Source organism: Sminthopsis crassicaudata, chromosome 1, assembly GCF_048593235.1.
Source record: "Sminthopsis crassicaudata isolate SCR6 chromosome 1, ASM4859323v1, whole genome shotgun sequence".
NCBI lineage: Eukaryota > Metazoa > Chordata > Mammalia > Dasyuromorphia > Dasyuridae > Sminthopsis > Sminthopsis crassicaudata.
In genome coordinates this window covers 62,471,540-62,495,961 of record NC_133617.1, presented here as the reverse complement: position 1 = coordinate 62,495,961, position 24,422 = coordinate 62,471,540, and the positions used below count along the sequence as shown (strand labels likewise).

The following is a 24,422-nucleotide window of genomic DNA, read 5'->3' as shown; positions in this document are numbered from 1 at the left end:
CTTTTCAACATCACCTTCCTCCCTCGCTGCTTGATGAACAGGGGATATCTTTCTAGCAGTGGCTCCTTCACCAGTGCTTATTAATGTCTCCCTGAAACAAGACAATAGTGCTCGGGCTACAATAATACTGCATCCTGATGACCTGTGCACTTTGAGGAGTGAACTGAAGGGATGTGTTTTGTTTAAAAGCTGGGGATGCATGTTTCTTGTAGAGATATGTGTATGCATCAACATATGTGTGTACATTTGTGTGTATTTAATGTGTTTCTGTGTCTAAAACCTTCTGGGTTTGTTTCACATATGATTTATAATTTTACATGTATGTTTGTGTGACATGAGTGTTTATCTGTTGACATTTGTACTATCTACATTTTTCTGTCTGCTCATCTATGTGTCTGTGCCTGTGTCTGAGTTTATGTCTCTGTTTTGTTCAACAGCTTAGATGAAGGTATAAATTGCATGTTTGTCAGATTTGCAGATGATGACACACATTTTAAGAACAAAAGTCAGGATCCCCAAAAGATCGTGATGGGCTAAAATATTGGGTTAAATCAAATAAAAGTGAAACTTAGTAGCAATAATATAAAGACCTATTCTTGGGTTTTAAAATTCAACTTATCAAGTACAAGATGAAGGAGATGGTTAGACAGTAATCTGTATGAATTTTTTTTATATTTCATATATTGCATATATTTAATATATTGCAAAAATCAACATTAGTCAACACAGAGGAATATGGCAGAAAAACAAACAACTAACTAGGACTATACAGGGGGAAATATAGTTATATTCACGAGGTAACATATGCTAGTGTCTCCTATTATTTTTTTCATTCCTTCTAACTGCTTTTCAGGGGGATGTGGTGCTTTGTATGTTTTTTAGTCTTGTAAGGTAAAGAATTATTACGATTACATGCAGGATTTCAAGTTTTTTTCCAACCACAACTTCTTTTTTTCAGAAAAATTTTTATACAATTCTGGTTATATAAGAAATATAAAATTGCCATACAAATCAAAATTTTACTGATAACAAATCATAATTATGTGACCCGCACATTCAGTTACACAGTTCAAGGAGTTTTGTACTACTGCATAAACATCCAAATAAATACTTTTGGTTGTTTCTCACTGCACTAAAAAAAACCAACAAAACCCCAGTCTCCCATGAGAAGGTGATAGTGCTGCTCCACTCTGCCCTGGTCAGACAACATCTGGCACGCCACCAAAATTCACCCTGAACACTGACAACATCCAAGAGGAACAGGGATGGTCAGGGGACTAAAGAGGATGTCAGATGAGGATTAGTAGAAGGACATTGGTGGGATTAGCTTGGAGAAGGGAAGATGTAGGGGAACAGAAAAACTGTCTTTCAGGATTTCAAGAGCTGTCATTTGTAAAAGGGATTAGATTTGTTCTGCTTGGTCCTAAAAGGCAAGAACGAAAAGCAATGGAGGGGTGAGGATGGGAGAAGTGACAGGAACATAGAATTCAGCTCTGTGTAACAATTTTTTCACAATGATCTCTCCAAGAATGGAAAAGAGATAGCCTTTAGAGACAGGAAAGGAGCTACCTCCCACGAACCCCCCCCCACCATGCTGTCACTTACTGTGACATCCAGGATTGGGATGGTGGCAGAGGTGGGAACCAAGAAGGTAAATAGAGTGCTTTCCATGGGTCATCAGTATCTTCTCTTGAAATGATCATCCTCATTCCCCTTCAGGGCGATGCAGCCCAGGTAGCCAGTCCTCTCACTCAGGGTGTCCTCAAACAAGACAGATGGCCATTTGTCAGGGCTCTTAAGGGGGGCTGTCCTGTTCAGTTTGAACCGGGTTCAAAGTTTGAGCTTTTGTAATTTCATGGATGCAAATGTTTGTGTCTATGTGTCCTCTTTGTAGAAAAATCTGTGTTGGGTATTTGGAATAAGTGTGCTGAGGTGTGTGTGACTATGTGTGAGGGATGATGTGTGTGACTATGTGTGAGGATTATGTATGTGGAGATTGTGTCCCTCACCTTCCCAGGAGTCCAGGGCCAAGTTTTGTGGGCTCTAGGGTTGGGGGTTGGGCTGAGGTTAGCCATGCCTCTCCTTTTGGAGAAGGACTCAGGAGAAGGGGGCACCCATCATTGTGTGGGGGGCTGGCCCTGGTCTTGTGACCTAGAGCCTTTCAATGTGGAAGCCTACTCTATCTCCACAGTACTGGGTACCCAACAAGGTACCCAGAAGAACTAGAACTAGATGAGTCCCCCATCCAAGGATGGAAAGAGAGGGTTGATTGGTTGGGGAATGGGAGAGGGATTTTATATCTAGCTGGTGGGTAGTGGGAGAACGAGAGGGGTGGGCAGAGGAACTGGGCAAGCTTCTGAGCTGCGCTCAGGTTGAGGATAGAGGGTGGGGAAACAGGAAGGGACATCCTACTGACTACCCCACCCCCCAACAGTCAATGAAACCTCTGAACTCCTATTCTCTCCACAGGGCAGGGTGAAACTCCCCAGCCACTCAGACGTAAGATGTTGGTCTCTCACTGTCTGTCTGGCTTCCCCCCTATATATGCCCCTCCTTCCTCTCCTTGCACCCCACCACCCCCTTCCTAAACCTCTTGCCTCTGTGATCCTGTGTTCCCCAGAGTCTCTTCCCCCCAGGGTGGGGAGAGCTGGGCCCCTGTGCTGTCCCTCTGTCTGTCCGCTCTCTTTTCTCTGTCTGTCCGGCTGGCCGGCTTATTCATGTTGGTGGGGGGAGGAGGAGTGACTGGGCTGGAGACTGGAGGCCAGACGCCTCCCTAACAATGAATACAATCCACCGTTCTGGCCTTTCTAGGTTCTTTTTCACAACCTTTGTCATATTAGTCTCATAACATGTTCCCAGAGGGAGGCCAGGCAGAAGTCATCATTACCATTTCATGGATGAGAAATGGAGAGAGGATCTGGTTGAGGAAGGGACGTTGCCTGAGATCCCACAGCCAGTTAGTTAAAGAATCATCAAGATATCAAGTCCCATCTAGTCCAACCTCTACATTTTAGGGATTTGGAAAAGTAAAGGGGATGTGCCCAACTCCACACAATGAGGGAATGGCAAGGATGGCACTAGACCCTCACTTATTGGGACATCCAAGGGTTGGTTTGGTGGCAAAGGAGGGGACCAAGAAGGTAAAGGAGTGCTTTTCCATGAAGGTCATTAGCACCTTCTCCTGAAATCATTCCTGTTCAGGAGGACAGAGTCCAGGGGCCAAATGGCAACTGCCACCTCCCTCTCTGGAAGACCCTCCCAGATCCTGCACTTGAGACTCCGACAGGACAAGGAACTGGTGCAAGGACCAGCTTGCTGTTAGCCTCTGCTTAGAAGCTACTCTCTCATTTTTTCCTCCCCTAAGCTTCTTTGTTGTGTCTGGTGATTTAGGCTCTTGAGGGGAGGGGTGTAGCTTTTCAGGACTCTGCTTTTTTGGGGGTGGGGACATGATTTCTCCAGATGAAATCGTATTCTATAGATGAGGGCAGTTTCTGAGAACTACTGTCCATGGAAGGTTCCACCCCAAACTAAGCACTCCTGTCCGGATTGTGCTAGAACTACAGGTCAGGGAGTCATCAAAGTGAGCACCCCCCAGAGCTCTGGGGATCCCTTTAGAATGGCCCATCATGGTATTCTCTTAGGGAACTAAGACTGAGCAGGATGGAACCAAAGTCCCTAGATTCTATTCCCCGCCATGGGCCTTCCTTTATCCTTTCCTCAGGTGGCCATCTGTGCCAGCCTACATCCTACCCTCTGGCATTAGGGTTTGCCTCCCTGCCACTATGGCTCTGGACACATCAGCCTTGTAGAGGGCAAAGTGGCTCAGCCCAGGTCCAGTGAAGGGACCATATTTCCTGTAGGAAGGTGGGGTGGGGACCCTAGGACACGGGACCCTGCAACCAAAACCTTACCCCCATCCCTGGGTATCTCTATGTGTTCTGTAGGGGACTCAAATGATCTTCAATGCTGCCAAGGAGCTGGGACAACTCTCAAAGCTCAAGGTGAGCTGGGGTTTGGGGGGCAGACTTGGGGAGATCATATGGTGGAAGTTGGGGACAGGAGTCTTAATACCAATTTCCTCAGTTCAGTTTCAGGCCATCCAAAGGGAGCCTAGGGTCAGGGATGAGAGGCTATGAAGAGTTCCATTCTTGGAACTCTTACCTGGAACCTGCCAGAGTTAAAAGGGCCCCAAAGGCTGATCATTTCCCTTCCACCTCCCCAGAGAGTTCAGTGCCCATGGGTTCCTGAGTACCAAGCCAGGGCAAATAGATCATCAAGGGGCTGAATTAGTGTGTCATTCAAACTTTTTCTCTTTTTGTTCTGTTCTTCTAGGATCACATGGTACGGGAAGAGGCCAAGAGCTTAACCCCCAAACAGTGTGCTGTGGTGGAACTGGCTCTGGATACTATCAAGGTAAGTATCCGGACCCCAGGACCCCCAGCTACAGGGCAGAAGGAGAAAATCAAAGCTAGGAGGACCCTTAGAAGCAGGATGTCAGAGCTGGAAGGGTCCTAAGGACACAGTGTCAGAACAGAAAAGGCCTTTAAAATATGAAATGTCAGAGCTGGAAGGGCCCTTAGAACACAAAATGCCAAAATTTAGGAGCACCCTTCGAACTCAGCATCTAGATTTACTTCAATTTAATAAACATTTATTAAGTACCTAGGCAACTCAAATCAACAAATATGTATTAAGCTTTTGCTAGATGCCAAACACAATGCTTGGTTGATGAGAATACAAATCCAAACATTAAAAAAGTCTGCCCTCAAGCTCCTTAAAGAACTTATTTTCTGATTTTAAAAAGGTAGAAGTAGAAGTACTCATAAGAGAGCACAATAGAGAAACTGAAGCCAGAAGAGAAATGAAGACATGATTTTGAATGGAGGTCTAAAAGATTTCCTTAAACTGAGCTTCTGGGAAGAATTGTCTGATCAGAGGAAGGGGCTACAAGAGCAGAATGTATTTCCAATATGAGAAGGCTGCTCTGAGATGGCAGAGAATCCAAAGGGTCAGCAATAGAGCCCAGAGAAAAATGGGCAAGATACTAGGTTTGACTCCAGGGATGCAAAGACAGATAATAATAACCAACATTTAAATATGCTTGATATGATTTGATTATAATATAAATTAATTAAATATGTTTTATATTTATATATTTATAATTCATATTTTATATATACTTATATTTATAAATTTAAAAATTAATCAATTATCAATTGTTAAATATAAATATAACATAATAATACAATATAACAAACATCATTTGACAATTTATAAAATAAATGACATGTATAATAGTATAGATATAGTTTTATATTTATAACATAGATACATTATATTATTTGAATATTGTATTGAAATATAAATACGAAATATAATTAATTTATATTACAAATGGTCAAATATCAGGTATATTTATATCTATAAATTAAAGATAATATATAACATAAATATACATTAGTGTATATATATTGATGCCTCCTGGTGTGAGGGCAGGATTTGAGGTAGAAAGACTTAGAACTAGGCACAGGAATCAATAGGAAATTATAGGAGCTTTAGGACAAATAATGTCAGAGCTGGAAAGGACCTTAAAACATTAAATATAGAGGGGAGATTAAAATGTATTTATAATCTAGAAAAGAGTTTAGGGCTTAAAATGTAGACTACCTAAAATAGAAAGTATCTTGGAAATCTCTCATCCCAACTGTGTCCTTCTCTGGACATAATGGAGTCTTACCCATTAGAATATGAACTCCTTAAGGGAAGGAATCATGCTTTTTGACTTCTTTTCTACTGAAGTTTATATACGGTACCTTGAACATTCTAAATACTTATCTATTCCCAGCAATATTACAATCTAAGACAACTCGGAAGGACTTATGATGTAAAATGCTATTCTTCCTCAAACAGAGAACTGATGGTGTCTCAATACAGATTAAAATAGACTTATTTTACTTTTTAAATTTTTTGAGAGTTTTTTCTTTTTGAACAGTGTTTACTTTCACAACATGACTCATATGGAAATATATTTTGCATGATTACACATATATAACCAATATCAAATTGCTTGCCTTCTCAATAAGGGAGTGAGGTGGGGGGAGAGAGAAAAAATTTGGAACTCAAGGTTTTAAGTTAAATATTATTTTTATATATAATAGGAGGAAATAAAATGCTAAGAATTCAAAAAGGGGAGGGGAAAACTACTAAGCACTGAAGAAATGCTTGTTGATTAAATGACATCGTAATCCAGATATGGTAGTTGGGTCTCAGAGATCAGAAAGGATTTCACCAGTCACATTGCAAGAGCTGGGAATAGAACCCAGACCTCCTGATGCTTCTTCCAGGAATGATCTCATCATCCCAATCTTGATGTCCTGGGACAATGTGGCTTTGATGCTCCTAGACTGTGAGGGATTCTTTGAGAGTCACCCCTGATCTCCCTTCTCCCTTCACAGCAATACTTCCATGCTGGTGGAGTAGGGCTTAAGAAGACCTTCTTGGAAAAGAGCCCAGACTTGCAATCCCTCCGCTATGCTCTGTCTCTCTACACACAAGCCACAGACCTACTCATCAAAACTTTTGTCCAGACTCAGTCAGCTCAGGGTAAGGTCTGCCCACCTCCTTCCCTTGCCCACAGCTGGATCTAGTGTGGAGGAGGGGAGGGAAATTCATACCTAGTGCCCAAACCCAGGCACCCTGAGAGCCCAGTCTGTTCCTCTAATCAGTAGCAGCTGTCTTCTTCAACCCTCAAGGTTTCTGTTCCAAGCTGGGTCATAGAATGGGGGAGGGAGGAGGAAGGAGCACCATTGGATGGGGTTTGGTAAGAGTCTCTGAGATGCCCTAAGGGAAAGAGCAAGATTCATAGGATATTATCTCATAGGGATATAATTTTAGAGTTAATCATTTTGGGCAAAGGAAGTCAGTCAGTCACTGCTGGGTGGAGATGGGGAGGCTACCCCAAATTAATCTCTTCAGTACCCTCAAGCTCTTTTGCCAGGAAGCAGGAATTCTCACATCCCTAGGCTTAGGTTAGGGATAAGGAAAGTTAAGGAAGGTTAATGTCTTTGACCTCCTCCCTTATTTTTGTTTCTCTCTTGGTCCTTTTCTGGGTCAGTGACTAGCGATGAGATGCCTGGGCTATGGGAAAGGGGAAAAGTGTCTGCCCATGGAAGAGGCCCCACGCTGCTTCATAGCGTTCCAATGTCCCCATCACCAGCTCTGGGGTAGTGGGAGGCAAGTCCACATAGGTGGATGTCTGAGCAGCCCTGTGGTCCTATTCTGAGCTGAATCGAGGATTCTCTGGGGCTATTTTCCACATCAGAAATCCGTTTAAAGAGAACCTTTGATGGCGGGGTACATAGGGCGGGGGATCTTGGAATGGTCTTCTAAAGTGGTCTTTGTGTGGCTCCTCCTCACTCCTGGGGAGAGACCCCTGAGAAGGTTGGGTCTGGCTGGAAGTTGGGTCGGGGGAATAGACACTAAATAGGATGGCCTTTTCTTGACTTCCTTGACAAGTCAATCCTGGACTGCCCAAGGCCATTCATTGTAACTCAGAAGCCAGGAAGGAATGATTGAGGTGCCCTCTGCAAGTCCCCACCAGGCTTTGGGTTTGAGGGAAGGGGTATCTAGAAGTACAAGGAAAGTTGCCCCCCAAACCTGAGACTCTTTAAGAGGGGCAGGGCTGGGGCTCTGGACCTTCCCCTCCTCTGCTCACTGCTCTAATGCTCTGACCTAACTCTTGCCCCTCATAGTCTGTCTCACCTGTCTATCTGTCTGTCTGTCGGGAGCTGATGTTTCTCTCTTTCTTGTTTTTTCCTTCCTTCCTTTCAAATTCCAACCCTCTCCTTACTCTTCCTATCTCCAATACTGTTCTCCCCCTATCTCTCTTCTTGTCTTTTTTCTCTCCTATCTCCATGTCTTTTGGGTCTCTCTGTTTAACAATCTTTGTGTCTCTGTCCTTTTGGGGGCCTCATTCACTTTCTCACTTTCCTCTGTGAATCTCTATCTCTGTTGTTTTTTTCTCTATTATTTCATGATCTTTACCTTGATGCTCCATCTCTAATTGTCTGTCTTCCTGTTTTCTGTTTCTCCGTCTCTCTTTGTCTCCCTCATTGTCTCTGTCTCCCTATTTCTTTCTTTATCTTTTTCCTCTCTGTGTCTCTCCTTTCACCCTTTACTAGTTCATGGTGGAAAAGGTATTAGGTTTACTCTTAGTGAAGAAATTTATCCTGAGAAGGGTACGTCTCTTTGCCCGCCTGCCCGTCCCTGGTACCCTCTCCCTGCACTCTCGGTGCCCTGGTGGCTGTCCCTCACTCCCTGAAGCACCCTCCCAATGCCCCAGCTAGTAAAAGGCCCCATCCCTTGCTCCTTTTCTCTGTTTTCCTGGCTGGCCTAGTGACTGAGCCAGGCCTGCTATGCTCATACCCACTGGGATGTACCCTGGCCACCCCAGCCCCAACTTCTCCCTCTCCACCATGGGGGATTTAGGATCTGAGCTGGGGGAGAAACAGGAGGAGGGTTGGGGAATGAGGGAGCACAACAGGTTGCTGGTTCCAAAGGGGAGGGTAGCAAAGAGAAGAACTCTGAGCCAAAAGATAATGCCCTACCACCAACAGGATAATTTCTTCTAGGAAGAAATCCCCATGGCCTAAGAACCATAAGCAATAATTTTTCCTAGATTAAAAGAACCCTAATTAGAATCATAGAATGCCTGAGCTAGGAAGAACATATAAGACTATCTAGTTGAATCTTACCATTTCAAAAAGGAGAAAACCTAGTTGTAGGAAAGGGGGAAGGGAAAAGGGGGAAGTTGAGAGGGAGGAATCCCATTTCTCTAAGAGCAAATTCTAGATTCAGTAATCTTGATCTGAATTTCAGGTCCTCATTCTCCTGAATTGATTCACTGGTCCTGTCCTTCTTTGGACCAGATCGATCTTCTCCTAAACTAAATTCTTTTTGTGCAGAGTTAGATCTTATTTTTTTCATACCATATCCCAGTTCTCTCAGTCTAGATGCTAGAACCACCCACTGCCTCACTTGGTCCATGACTCAAACCCCTAGTGGTCAGATTCAGTAGTCAGACCTAAGACTTTCTGAAGAAAAAAAAAAAAAATGAACCTTTTTCCATCATTTCCCTGAACCGGGCCTTAAATATGGGGGCAGGAGCAGTTTGGCAAGGCCCTTCCCCTTGGAGCCAGCAAAACAGGGTGAGCCTCAGGCTCTGATTCCCCCAATCCCATGGTGGGGGGCCCGGCACTTCTCCCCCTTTCTCTCCCTAGCCTTGGGGGCCTGGCCCTGATCAATATGTTACCCACCTTCCAATCCTCCTTTCTTACCTCTCCACCCCTTATCCTGAACTCCCTTGGGTCTGGATTGAGCTTGCACAAAAAGCATCGGATTCCAGAGGGGAGGGAGATGGAAGCTGAGCATGTGACTTGCTGGGATTGGGAGGAGGGGCTCAGCATCTGAGCCCCCAGGGCAGGGGATCCATGGATTCCCCCCAAGCCTGGATTTCCTTCTCTTATGCCCCCAACCAAGCTGGCCTGGTATGGTTCTGCTTGGAATAAATGATTCCCATCTCATCCCCTTCCCAGCCGCCATCTCCTCCAGTCCTATCCACTTGCTGCATGTCCCATCTGGCAAGCCTGCCCTCATGGGGGTTGGGGAGCTGCCTGCAGTGTGGTGGGGGGCGGGGAGAGGATGGGCAAAGTGGGAGATGAACTGGGGCCTGGACTGCTGGCGGCAACAGGTCCCACTTTTGGGCGGTCACTGATCCCATTTGAAGGTAGGTCCTGATTCCCCTTTCCCAAGATCACATTGACACTGAGCAAGGAAAGGTTGCGGAGAGATCCTGAGACACAGCTCTGGAACCAGTACTACCGTCTAGATTGAGACACTTAACAGTCACTTATGTGTCCTCTAGACAAGACCACATTGGAATATTATGTTTGGGGAACCATATTTTAGAAACGACATAGACATGCTGGAGCAATTACAAAGGAAGGAGAGAAGGGGATTGAAGAATCGGGGGATATTTTTTAGAACTTTTTTTGGGGGGGGATGAGGCAATTGGGATTAAGTGATTTGTCCAGGATCACACAGCTAAGAAGTGTTAAGTGTCTGAGGCTGGATTTGCACTCAGATGCTTCTGACTTCAGTGCACTATCCACTGTGCCATCTAGCTGGTGCATCTCCACTGTGCCATCTAGCTGGTGCATCAGGATGATCTCTTGAAAGAACTGGGTATGTTCATTAAAAGAGAAAAAAGACTTAGATGGAGCATGATAGCTCTGTTGAATATGAAGATCTGTTATGTAAGGAGAAACTTGTCTTTTTCTTTCTCTCCCAAAATCAAAAAGAGCTAAAAAGCAATGGGTGAAAATCATGGAGAGACAGATTGAATGTAAAGATAATTTCCCAGTCATCAGAGCAAACCTACAATGGAAAGAGAGGGATGCCTTGTAGGTAGTGAGTTCCTTGTCACTGGAGGTGGTAAAGCAGGGACTGGATGCCACTTGTCAGGGACATTATCAAGAATATTCCTGCCTAGGCCAGAGTTAGAATTGCCTTCTGTGGTCCTTTCCAGCTGTGGGATTCTATGGTCCATGAATGTTAGTTCATCATAGATGCCATGTAAAACATCAACGTGGCAGGACACAAGAACTAAAGCTTACCTCACAGAGATGCTTAGAATGGGCAGAAGGATATTCTGGGTAGGGGCCACTTCAGTGCTGTGGCCATTGACCCAGGGCCTGCCTTTCAGTATTAAGCTTCAGTGTTCCATGATTTACTTAAAGGTGAGGAGACCCTAAGGGTCTATTGACTAAAAGAATGATTGAAACACCAGATACCATACAGCTAGAATAACTACCTGGCAGAGCAAATAGGTACCTCAGATTCTCTCTTTTTAAAAAAAATTTTACACTAAATTACAAATATTTGCAAGTAACTTTGTGAGATGTCTCTTACAACTAATAATACAATGGTCTCATCTGAAAAAGTATGCTTTTCATATCTGGATTATCCCCCATAGCTCTATCTTTAAATTTTAAACTATTCTTTCTCCTTCTTCCCTCATTGAGAAAAAAGGGAGAAAAATACAAATTTCTTGTAACAAATATGTATAATCAAGCAAATAGCTTTAGTGAGTATATTGAGAGAGACAGTGAGATAGAGAAAGAGAGAGTGAAACAGAGAGAGGGAGGGGGAAAGAGAGAGAGAGAGAAAGGGAGAGAGGGACAGAGAGAGACAAACAGATAGAGAGAAAGGGAGAGAGGGACAGAGAGAGAGAGAGACAAAGAAACAGACACAGAGAAAGGGAGAGAGACAAAGAAACAGAGACAGAAAGAGACAAAGAGATAGAGACAGAGAGGAGAAAGAAGAGAGAGGAGATAGAGAAAAATTCTACATCTTATTATCATTTTAAAAAAAGCTTTATCAAAGTGCAGGCCAGAACATGCTTGGGGAAGATCAAGGTGGAGGAAACAGATATGGGTGACAGATATTAGCTCTGTTCACTTGGCTCAACTTGTATTATTGTGCATGGAAATTTCATCCCCTCTCTGCCCAAAACAGTGCTGAAGAAAACACCATACTTTTATTCTACAGCTGTCCTTCTCAGCATGGCTTAAAACCAGTGTGTCAGAGCTAGAAAAATATTATAGCTAGACAGACCCTAGAACACAGAAAAAAAGAAAGAAAAGAGGTCCTAGAATATGTAACACAATGTTAGAGCAAGGAAAATCTTAGAGCATAGAAAGTCAGGCATATAAGAAATCTTAGAAAATAAAACACAAAGCACAGACCTGGGAGTTATCTTAAAGCAGAATAAAATGTCAGAAATGAAAGGGACTTTAGGATGTAGAATGTCAGGGCTGAGAAGGGACTTTGGAACACCAAATGTGAGATTTATAAGGAACTTGAGACAACTGTCCAAGAACTGATTCAATAACTGCATTTTCTGGCTTAACAATATAATTTCTATTACTGTAGCTCAGATATTTATAATCTTTTGATAATGGGGGAGGTAAATAAAATAAAACTGATAGAAAGTTAATGGGAAGGGAAAGGTTGAAGAGGCTGATCAATTCAATAATCATTTATTAAGCACCAATTATGTGCTAAAAGCAGCGATTAAACTATACAAAGTTGGGGGGAGGGAAAAAGTATGCAAAATAGTGAGGTTCAACAGCTGAGTGATGATTTTTGGAATATTTTGAGAGAAAAGGTGAAATATTGACAGGTAATTGATGATAGCAAGTTAAACAGGTTCTTTTCATTGTCTTGCCTCCTAAGATGGAGCACCATTTACAATGGAAAAGGTAATTTCTCTCAGTCCCTCAGGGAAGGCAGTATTCAGCTTGTCCCTAATCCTTTACAATAATGTCAAGCTCTGTAGAATCACAGCTAGGTAAGACTGGCTTTGGGGCAATTATCTGACATGGAACAGTGAATGTTAGAGCTGAATGGTGCCTAAGAATATAAAGCACTGAAGCTAGAAGCAGCCTTAGGGATTACTTGTCAAATCTTCTTGTATCACTGTTGAAAACAAGTAAGACCAGGAGAAGGAATAACATGGGTGGCAACAGAGAAACTAGGATTCGTGTCCAGAGTCCAGAGTCTTTCCATTTTATCATGTGACCTCCTCTCTGATAAAACTCCCTCTATTCCATCATGTTCATTCTAACATAACAATTTAAGACAAGTAACACATTTCTATGTTTTTTACCGCAAGGTTTCCAAAGTATTTTCCTTATAATCACTACATGTGGAAAGTAGTACAAGTATTGTCATTCCCATTTAATGGGTTGCTAGTGTATTCCATGCCTGGAATCAGAAAGACATATTCCTGAGTTCAAATTTTACCTAGGTACTTACTAGCTATGTAATTATATATGGGCAAAGTAGGTATCTGAGGTCACATTTGAACTCAGGTCCTCCTGACTTCAGGGCTGGTGCTCTGTCCACTGTGCCACTTAGCTGCCCCACACAGACTTTCAATGTTGTCCCTCATTCCCCTTCATGAAGAAACTGGGTGATTACTAGTTGGACTAATTGTCAGGAGGATTTTATCCCCAATAATCATCAGGCTAGTAAGACAGACATTCTTCCTAATTCTGACATTTTGTGGTCTCATTTAAAGCTTGCAACAACACTGTGAGATACAGGTAAGATTATCGCAATTGCTGATGGAGAAACTGAAGTTTAGGGAGACTAAGTAAATAGTTAATGGTTGCTCCATAAGTGTTGGAAGGGAATTTGAAGAAAAGGTTGAAGGTAGAGCTGTTTGCTTGACTCTAAATTGTTCGTCCACTCTATCCAAGGTTCCTAGTCTAGGACTCTTCCAGCTCCAGTCTCACTGCCTCCTCTCCTCCTCTCCCTTTTGAATGACCTGTCCCATTAGTGTTGTTACCTGAGGCCGCCAGCATGGGTTTTGGTCTGGGGGGGGTATGTGGAGAACACTGCTTGTGGAGGACAGAACTCATACCTACTGTCTCTTACCCTACCACATCAGGATCGGGAGTGGATGACCCTGTGGGTGAGGTTTCTGTCCATGTGGAGCTCTTCACTCACCCAGGTACTGGAGAACACAAGGTTACAGTGAAAGGTAAGGAAGTATGAGGCAGAGGATGTAGGCTTGAGCGTCCTGACCTCTGCCCCTGGGAAGCACTCAGTTCACTTGGGAGGCCAGATGAGGGGTGGGACCTGGCGCTTCTGGCCAGAGCCTCACTTGCCCTCTCTTTCCTCTGGTACAGTTGTAGCTGCCAATGACCTCAAGTGGCAGACGTCAGGAATCTTTCGACCCTTCATCGAGGTCAATATCATTGGGCCTCAGCTTAGTGACAAGAAAAGGAAATTTGCCACCAAGTCCAAAAACAACAGCTGGGCTCCCAAGTACAACGAGACCTTCCAATTGTGAGTAGGGCTGGGGCTGGGAAGAAGTTCGGGTGTATTTAACAAGATGTATCTCTACTTAGTAACATGTACATGGGACAGATAGCTAAATAGGAGTAACAATATATCCACAAATGTAACAGCTCGGAGGCAGGACATTTAACAAGATGCTGCTCTACTTTGTAATATCTACATGGGACAGATAGCTAAATAGGAGTAACAATATATCCACAAATGTAACAGCTCGGAGGCAGGACATTTAACAAGATGCTGCTCTACTTTGTAATATCTACATGGGACTGATAGCTAAATAGGAGTAACAATATATCCACAAATGTAACCACCGTACAAACATCTGCTCTAAAGCAGCAGCTCTACAGCAGACTATCTGAACAAAAATTAACACCTGCACAAATCCGTTTACAGGTGCAAAATTCATACAGGCTTAACATGTACAGATGCAAGATCTGCAGCATCTGGGCAACATCTGCTATATCTAGACCTAAGTAACTACACTGTAGAAACATTTGCTGTTGTAAACACCTGCACAGGAGTAACACCTGCCCAAACTTGCGCATCTGTATAGGAGGAAGGTCTGTAGGAGACCTGTACCGGTGTAAATATCTACAAAAGAACGACATGGGTACAGGGGTAATGACTGAGCAGCTCTAGGCATATGCACAGAAATGTGTGCAAGTCCCATTTTTATTGAATTAATGAGCACCTCTTCGGGGGAGGGGACGGGCACAGCATAGCAGCTAGGTTGCTGGGTTTAAATTCCCCCCGACATTTACTCATACTGTACATCTGGACAAGGGGCAATCCTCTAGGAATCATCCCAGGCTGGTGGGTGGCAGGTGCTGTCCAGCCAGGCGTGCCCAAGTCAGGGGGCCCCGGAGAAGACTCTCCTGGCCCCGCGCGGCCGGGAGGGGGGGCGCACCTTCCGGGGCTCACTCCTCTCCCGCCTGTCCCCAGCACGCTGAGCGCCGACGCGGGCCCGGAGTGCTACGAGCTGCAGGTCTGCGTGAAGGACTACTGCTTCGCCCGCGAGGACCGCACAGTGGGCCTGGCTGTGCTCCAGCTCAAGGAGCTGCTGCAGCGAGGGAGCTGCGCCTGCTGGCTGCCCCTGGGCCGCCGCATCCACATGGACGACACGGGCCTCACCGTCCTGCGCATCCTCTCCCAGCGCAGCAACGACGAGGTGGCCAAGGAATTCGTCAAGCTCAAGTCGGACACCCGCTCAGCTGAGGAGGGCGGAGCTGGACCCGGGCCCGGGTCTGGGCAGGGGCCTGGGCCCTAGGGAGCTGGGCTGGGCTGAAGGGGAGGGGCCCCGGGCCTGGCCTGGCGGGTCCGGCCGGGGAAGCGCTGTCTCTCTCAGGGAGCTGGGCAGCCTGGGAGACCCCTCCTCTCACTGGCCCCAGCCCTGCCCACCAGAGAGAGTTGGGAGGAGGGAGGGACCCTCTGTCTCCTGCCATCCCCACTAGGGGGTTAGGAGGACTGAAAGCGACGAGGCCCGCCCCGCTCCATGCAACCCTGGGGGACTGGGACGGGAGAGGGCTGAGAGCTTTTGTTTCACGGCATACTCCATCCACCCTGCCCCGCTGGCCGCGACCCGAGGGAGGAAGGGAGACCGGGTTCTGTCTTGGCTCCCAGAGACTTACCTGCTGAGACGGGGAAGGCCGGAGCCCCGCCCAGTGGGGCTCGTGGGGAAGATTAGGAGGGGGAACATGTGCCACGGGAGGGGCAGTCCTAGGATATTCCTCTCTCCGCGGGACCCATACCCACACCTGCAGAAAAGCCATACAGGTTGTCTGCCCTTTTATCACCACCACACATACCCCAGGCGTGTGGGTGGGGGAAGGGGAGCAGGGCAATTACCCAGGGAGGCCCTCAGAGCCCTTTTGTGGGGCTGGGGACAGTGAGTCAGGACTCTAGGCAGGGGCTTGAGGCCCCAGCCATTCAGGGATGGGGGAATGGGAGGACTCAGAGACCGGGCCTTTGAAAGGCAAGCTGGGAGAGGGGTTTGGGGAGGGACCCCCAAGTTTGGCATTTGCAAAAAAAAAAAAAAAAAAAAAAAGTGATGTTTAAAAGCACACAAACCCTCAGGCACCCAACTCCATTCAGGGTTCTGAGGGCATCAGGGGCCAGGGTTGGTGGAGGTTGGGGGGGAGCACCGAATGGCCTGTTCTGGATAGAAGTCGATATAGCTCCCCTTCTAATTCCCAAGAGCTTCTGGGTTCAGGCCCAGAATGGCTTCATGGGCAGGAGGTTGGCCCCCTTCCCCCTCCCCATTGCCTCCTGGATGCCTCTGTTCCCAGACTTTTTCCCATCTCTTCCTGGGGATCCAGGAAGAAAGGAGGAACCAGGACCTTGTGATTACAAACATCCCATTTCCATCACCATTCCCCAAGGGGGCCTCAAGGGGCTGCACCTCAGACCCCTGCTTCCAGCTGCTGCTATAAGTCCCCACTGGGGCCCTCTCCCCCAACCTTGGAAGAATTCACTGCTCCCTCCTTCAGCCTCATCTGTCATCCGGAGGACAGGGGAGTTTGGCACCAATCTACAAGCTCCCCAGGCACCTCCTCCATCCTCTCCTCTACCTACCCCACTCAGCCTTTCCTCTTCTCCCACCCACTGAGCCAGGGGGGCTTCGGAAACATGGAAAGGCTTTGCAGGAGAAGAGGGGAAGAATCTAATCCTCTTGCTCCTGAAGAGCCCTTAAACTTACCCAGGGAACGGAAACTCCCAAGCACCTCTTCCCATTAGAAATGCCCTAAATTGTTAATATTCCTCACCCTTCCCCACTCCCAGCACATGAAGAGTCAGAAGCGAAGCTATCTGGCCCCATTGCCCTCAGCCACAAAATTCACTTTACCATTTTTTTCTTTCTCCTCTCCCTCCAACTGGAGGCTCCTCTGCCTTCCAAGGGTTGGTCCTTCACATGGGCCACTGAAACAAAAAGCTAGAGGCTGTGTGCCTCTGTGGGCAGGGGCACCCATCTCTGAGCATGTCTATTGGTTACCATAGGTGCCCATCTGTGTGTACTTGTCTGTGCATGTGTATGGGAGACTGTACGTATCTGTCTATGTGCTTTACCGTGTTTGTAGCCGTTTGCCTCTGTGTGCGTGCCTGTACATCCCATCTGTGTGTGGCTGTGTGCATGCATGTTTGTGTGCCTGACTTGCATGTGTGTGCACGTGTCTAAACACCTATCTGCATGTGTGTGCTTGTCTGTATGAGTGAGCAAGTGTGCACCTGTCTTAATTTCCTACCTGTGCACCTATCTATCTTCCTGCCTCTCCAGCCTGTGTCTCAGAGGAGGACCTCCATGGAAAGGAGAGGAGATAGGAACCCAGACAATAGAAAGGGACCAGAGGATTGAGAATTCATCTTTTTTTATAAAAGGGGAGGAAAATGATGGAGCGAAAAGACAAGAGGAAATGGGGAGGACACTGAGGATGATTTTATAAGGGAGGAGGGGAGGTCCACAGTTATAATTTGGAAAGAAACTGAGGAGGAAGAGAGAATAAAATAGAACATCAGAGTTGGGAAAGCTCTTGGAATATAGAACTGCAGAGATAGAAGGACCTCAGAACACAAAATTCAGGGTTTTAAAGAGCCTATTTTAAATCCAGTCTCATTTTGCAGATGAGGTAACTGAGGCCCAGAAAAGGGAAGAAAAGTTCCTCCAAGATCACATAGCCAATTAGCCCTGCCACGCTCAGGGAAGGTATAGGCTCCCTCATCTTTCATCACATGAAGCCTGGATGAGGGGGGCTCCAGGCAATCTATGCCCTCCTTGGGAGCAGGGAGGCACTTGGGACATAATAAGCCTGAGTAAGGCAGACTTCAATTATATAATGGGAAGCACCTGAAGAAAACACACTCTTCAGCATAGGAGGGGTTCTCATTTATAAACTACTTCACTTTCTCCAACTCATTCCAATGAAGCCTTTCAGTGAATCCCAATGTCCATTTAGCCAGTTTGCTCAAATGGGGATCTACCTACTGGAAAGCAATTACCCAAAGATATTTGCTGATGGGTGATACTAGACCAAATGTCCTGAAGGGGCCCAAACTGCTTCCCCTCACAGTCTCCTGGGTCCCAATCTGGAAGCCATCTGCCTTCAGCCTTCCTAAGGAAAGAATGCCATATGTGTTGCAGGAACCGATAGGCAGGCAGATGAAAGACTGAGATGAGAGAATAACAGGCAGAAAAGAGCCAGATTAACAGACATTAGATTCTCCTCTTACTCATTGGAGGGGTTCAAAACCTGAAAAATCAAATTAGGAGAGATGTTCTCTCTTTCCTCTATCCCTTCCTAACTTATAGGTGGGGGTATTCCTAAGGCCAGCTGTTTTTCCCACCAGGACCAAGGCTCAAAAATGCAATATGCAAAAAAAAAAAAGTGGGGGGAAGAGTATTAGAGCTGTGAGGCACTTTCAAAGCCATCAAGTTTAAACACCCCCCCGCGCCATTTTATAGATGGGAAACCTAAGGGGCAGATCAGGAAAGGACTTGGCCAAAATCACACAATGAGCCAGTGACAGAAGGGAGGACTGTTGCAGTGGGAGGATTCAAATCCTGTTCTGCTACTCACAGCTTATGTTACTAGTGAATATCTAGCATCTATTCGTCTCAGTTTCCTCATCTGGTAAAATGTGACATTGGGATGAGATTCCCTCCAGCAATAAAACAATGATCTTCTAAGTGGAACCCAGGGCTCCAGAGTCTTGAGACTGAGACAGCACAAAAAGAGACAGTAGATGGAGAGCTGGGGGTGGGAGGTAAGGAGCAGAGGATCTGGAAGGACCAAAGGGCTGGGAGGGGGGAATAAGCAGACACATTAAGGGAACATATATGGGGAAGCCCCAGTTTTCTGTTACCACAAGATCATAACCCACCCCTTTCTTCAACATCCATTCCTTTTTCTAATACTTGCCAAGGACCAAAGTTGTAGGACATTGCACCTGTTTTCCATTCATCTTTGCCTTTTAGAGAAGAGCACTTAACTGGATCAGATGAGGAAACTTTCCCTCCTTCAACCCATTCCCACCCACTTCCAGCCACTGCCCCTGTGACAAGCATTTAGTTTGCTGCCTTCAGTAACAGGACCTTAAAGCTGGAAGGACCTCAGCTCTAGCTCAAACCCCTCCTTTTAGAGAGGGGAAATTTTGGCCCCAGGATAAGGGACTTGTCTAAGATCACACTTTGAGCCAGGGTACAGAGCTGGGACTGGAACCCAGATCTTTGTTGCCCAGCCCAGGGCTCTTTGAACTGCTTCCCTCCTTCCCCATTGCCTCTCAGTCCTTTCCTAACAATTTGGACTCCCTGAGTAGAGCAGAGAAGGCTTTATTGGGAGGAGGGAAGAGGGTGTGCCCGCAGATCCACCATACCCCAATCCTTGGTCCCAAGAACAACTCCACAAACAAGTGTTTGTTCCTGCTACAGGACTTCTCTGGCATGTGGTTGCAAAAGAAACACCTTCCACCTGGGACAGTAATGATGCCCTGGGTTCCTCTGTAAATATATGAACCAGAACAAAAGTGTTAAATCGATCATGGATGCATGAAATTGAGATGTTTTGCACTATTTTGACTTTTTGGTCTCTGTAAAAATATTTTATTATTAATGGACATTAAAAAAAAAGCACACCCTCTCAGCTCTCAAAACCCTTGACTCCTTCTTGCCTGCCCCAACCTCATTAATAATGGAAATTGCTCTTAGAATGTCATAGCTGGAATCTGATCTGGAACTTTTTTTTTTTTTTTTTTTTTTTTAAAGACATATGAAGGTACCAGGACAACAAATTAGTCTCTGTTGATCGTGGCTGGGTGTTACATCTTTTTCTCTATGGATTTCTCACAGCTGAATCTTACTGAGATTCAGCTATCATTCTCAGTTTATGAAAAGGTGAGGAAAGGAGACTGACTTTGTCATTGCTATTCAATGCCTTTAACCCTATCCATCTTGCTGACTCTCCCTTTGTGTATCTTAAAAGCATTTTAAACCACTATTAAGACAGGAAGTTCCAAGTCCAACATAGACTTTTCTTTTTCAAGGGTGGGAAAACTGTAACTCCCAGAGTCTTAGGCAACTTAGTCCCCTGACAAGGAACTATACCAAGCCTTATCTGAATGAATGTCACATAGATATACTGTATAAAAGACATATGTATCAATTCAATGTAATCTTGAAGGGGAGAGCACTTGCAACTGGAAGAAATTTTTAAAAGCCTCCCACAGCAAGATGGGTCTTGAAGAAAACCAGGAATATCAGGAGGCAGATTGAGAATTCTGGGCCTCAGAAAAACCAGCACAAAGCATAGAGATAGAAGATGGAGTGTGGTATGTGAGGAACGGCAAGTAAGGCTAGTCCAGAGAGTACATGGAAAGTAGTCATGTGTCAAAAAGAAAAAGATCAGATCATGAAAAACTTTAAATGCTAAAAAGAGGGATTTATATTTGATTCTAGAGGTCATATGAGTTTATTAAGCAAGGGGAGTTTGACAAGGTCAGACATGTTTTAGGAAAAACACTTTGGTCATTATGTAGAGAACAGATTGGAATGGGAATAGGCTTGAGGCAGGGAGCCCAATTAGGTTATTGAAACAGCCCAGACAAAAGATCAAAATGGCTTGAAATAGATTGCGATATGAGTGTAGGGAAGACGATAAATGCAAGAAACGTTATAGATCAAGAAACTGATTAGACATATGAGATGAAAGAGAAATCAAGGATGTGATCCTGGTGATTTGACTGTAAAGATCATAGTGTCCTCAAAAGTAAGAGGGAAGTTCAGGAAAGAGATGAGTTTTAAGGGAAAGAAAATGAATTATTTTGGATACGGTTAATTTGAGATGCCTATGGAACATCCACTTTGACTGCCAATGCCAATAGTCAATCCAATAGGTAATGTGGGACTGAAGCTCAGAAATTAGGATTGATGTGGGAATCATCTATACAAAGATGATAATTGAATCCATGGGACTCAATTGCCTCTCAGTCCTTTTCCTAACAAGTTGGACGCCCTGAGTAGAGCAGAGAAGGCTTTATTGGGAGGAGGGGAGAGGGTGTGCCCGCTGATACACCATACCCCAATCCTTGGTCCCAAGAACAACACATTCAGCAAGAGCTTAATAAATGCTAGTTGATTGAATGACTGATGAGATCAACAAGTGAGAAAGTATAGTATGGTGGTTGTCCTTCATTCTAGAAGAGGACCAAAATGGCATTGCTATGTTGGGATCAAAGTACAGTGTGTCTACTTGTGGCAGATCAGTGCAATACTAGCTCAGAAGGCTCCACTACAGGTTGGGCACAAATAGTCCATATGAACATTTGGAATGGATAAATCTCTAACATCGTGCATCTCAAGTTTCTTTTTAGCCATTGCCACAAAACGCAGAACCTTTGATTCCATGCTGGGTGATCCTATGTCATTGTCTCCCATGTCTCAATCAATTCCAAAGTTCTTTAAAGAGACCTGAGAGGGTGTCTGAATCACTTCTTCTGACCTCCATGTGAGTGGTTGCCTTGTGTGGAGTTCTCCAAAAAATAGTCTTTTAAACAAATGTACATTTAGCATTCAAACACTATGGCTAGATGATCAGAATTGCACACTTTGCAGTGTCTGAATGCTTGATGTTCAGCTCAAAAAAGAACCTCAATGTCTGGTACCTTATCTTTGACAGGTGATCTTCAGAATATTCCTAAGACAAATAGAAGCAATTCAGTTTCTTGGCATGGCATTGGTACTCTTTCTAGGTTTCATAGGCACTCAACAGTGAGGTCAGCAAATAGCTCTGGAAAAACTTTAGTCTGGTAGTTGTTCTAATACCTCTTCTCTACCATACTTTCCATTGGAGCCTCTCAAATACTGACCTTGGTTAAACTATGTGTACTTCTCTGGAAAGTACACTCTCAAGTTAAGTGAACTTATCCACAGCATTCAAAATTTCTACATTTACTGTAACCAATGGTTCCATATTTGGACGGTATGATGCTGGCTGGTGAGAACTTGCATTTTCTTGGTGGTGTTAAGTTAAATTAGCACAGTGAGAAAACACAGAAAAGAGGCTAAAAGAAAGCCTTGAAGGACACTCAGTTACTGTACAAGACTTGGCTGATGATCCAATAAAGGGGATCAAGGAGAAGTCATACAGTAAGGAGAACAAGTATAGAGAAGAAATCGAGAAAATCCACAGGAGTTAAGATGGTAGATAAAGGGCAAGTCTTTTCTGAGCTCTCCCAAAATCTCCTCCACACAATTCTATATAACTTCTCAAAACAACTTCTGGAAAGGCAGAACCCAGAAAAGGATGCGGTGAAGTTTTCCTGCCCAAAACAACTTAGAAGATGGGCCCTGAGATGTTGCACTGTCTGCTGTTGCACTGAAGTGAAAGGGGAGCACAGTCCAAGGCAGATAACTCCCCACCAAGACAACAGCAGTCCTTGAGGGCAACTGAACTGGCAGCAATGTCTTCCAGAGCTTTCAGCCCACAGATGGTAGAGGGCTGGACAACTGGTCAAATGGAGATTACAGCAATGCTTTTGCTACTACTGAGGCAGCACTCTGTTGCACTGCCCATTTCACAACTCTGGGTCAAAGGCCTGAGTCACAGTCCAAGGACAATGGGGAGCACTAGCACACCAAAGCTTTGTTAAACTTTTTACTAATATTGCTTAATTTGATCCTCACAACAACCCTGAAACGTAGGTGCTATTATCTCCAGTGATTTGCCCAGGTCACACAACTAATAAGTGTCTGGGGCTAGATTTGAACTCAGTTCTTTCTGATTCCAGGCCTCTAAAACTAAGAAAATAATGAATCATATAGATATTTGGAGACAAAGACGTGATGCTGAAATTAAAAAAAAAAACTATCAATTTGAGAGGGGAAACCTGGGGAACTATTACTTTTTCAACAGGTGAGTTACTAAGAGTTAGGAGGCTCTCACTTAAAATATTAACCACTGTTCCAGAAAGCTGAAACATATTATTCAAGACAGCAGGAGAGGAAGAGGAGAGGAATGGGGTTGAAAAAGCATTTCCTTGTACACAGTAACAAGAATATGTGATTTGGCTCTTCTCAGCAATGCAGTGATCCAAAGTAATTCCAATAGATATGCAATGGAAAATGCCATCTGCATCCAGAGAGGGAACTATGGAAACTGAAAGTGGATTGAAGCTGTATTTTCACCATTTTTTTTTCTTACTCATGGTTTTTTCCCTTTTGGTCATTCTTCTTGTGCAACATGACAAATAGGGAAATATGTTTAAAAGGACTGCACATGCTTAACTTCTGTTGGATTGCTTCCTGTCTTGAAGAGGGGAAAGGGGGGAGAGAGAAAAAATAAAATTTGGAACACAGGGTCTTACAGAAACAAATGTTGAAAACTTTCTTTAAATATATTTGGAAAAATAAAATACTATTGGGGAAAAATATAATTATCTTTTCAATATGTAAAAAAGAAAAAGCTTTTCCACTGGAGCTGTGGCATTTAGAAGCAGTCAACTGAAAGAAGGTATCAGATGAATGATTCCTTGGTCAGAAAGAATTGAAGTCATTGACCAAAAGCTTCAGCAACATAGGGTCTCTTAATCCCCACTATTCTTTAGCCAGATCCAATTCTACTTGATAGCCTTTGAATGCTCTTTTAATCAACATTGAAAGCCATTGCTCTTCAGGGACATTTAAGAGTCAGAGCGCTTCATATAAAAGCTTGTTCTTTGCCACTAAGCCTAGAAGAAGGTGGTTCTTGGCAAGCTGGCACCATGCAGCTATCAATATAGACTGGACAGTACCACTTTCTGGCCAGTTTGGTTTCTATGGCCCAGGGATGAGCTTTATAGTTCTTTAGAGAAAACTGCTATTACATGTTATTTTCTAGATGCCCTTTGAAGGATATAATTCATTGAAAGAGTTTATAAAAGCTCTGTTCAGGTAGAGATTTCCCCAGAGTGGTGAGGACCAAGTCAAACAGTGGGAAGTTTTGTGTGATAGATGTTCTTGAATCGATCAAAACTATTGATACCTACAGGCTAAAGTTGTCAAGTATCCCAAGCACACAAATTTTCCTTGCATTGATGGAAGAGGGTGCTTTATTTATGCCTTTGCATATATATGAGAGTGGATACCCATCAGTTGGTGACTCAGGCCAGTTCCAATGGTCTTGTGAAGAAAGCCATCGGTACCCAGAGAGAGGCCAATGGGAACTCTATGTGGATCACAACAATTATTTTCACTTTTGTTTTGTTTGCATTTTGTTTTCCTTTTTCACCTGCCTTCTTGTGCAGCATATTTGTAGAAATATGTATAGAAGAATTGCACACTATTATAAGGTCACTTGCCAACTGGAGAGGGGGTGGAGGGAAAAAATTTAAAACACAAGGTTTTGTAGGGGTGAATGTTGAAAATTATCCATGTATATATTTTGAAAATCAAAAGCTTTAATTTAAAAAAATCCTCTAAAAGCTAATTGATGTTCCTGAAGTCAGGAGTACCTTAGTTCAAATCTATTTTGATG

At 44.4% G+C, this 24,422-nt stretch overlaps 1 protein-coding gene across 6 annotated transcripts in view; it reads left to right on the top strand.

Annotated features, from left to right (window-relative positions):
• The window catches only part of UNC13A (unc-13 homolog A), an 87,396-nt gene extending 69,086 nt beyond the window's left edge, over window positions 1-18,310 (top strand). For 5 of the 6 annotated variants that reach the window (XM_074307073.1, XM_074307079.1, XM_074307089.1 and 2 more), the window contains 6 exons: window positions 3,945-4,001; window positions 4,333-4,413; window positions 6,456-6,603; window positions 13,514-13,606; window positions 13,755-13,914; window positions 14,869-18,310. In XM_074307073.1, coding sequence (XP_074163174.1) covers window positions 3,945-4,001; window positions 4,333-4,413; window positions 6,456-6,603; window positions 13,514-13,606; window positions 13,755-13,914; window positions 14,869-15,193 — 864 coding nt within the window. In that variant the 3' untranslated portion in view covers window positions 15,194-18,310. Of the gene's footprint in view, window positions 1-2,469; window positions 2,500-3,944; window positions 4,002-4,332; window positions 4,414-6,455; window positions 6,604-13,513; window positions 13,607-13,754; window positions 13,915-14,868 lie in introns of all 6 variants that reach the window. The other variant, XM_074307112.1, reaches the window with a different exon arrangement.
• The last annotated feature ends 6,112 nt before the right edge of the window (window positions 18,311-24,422 follow it).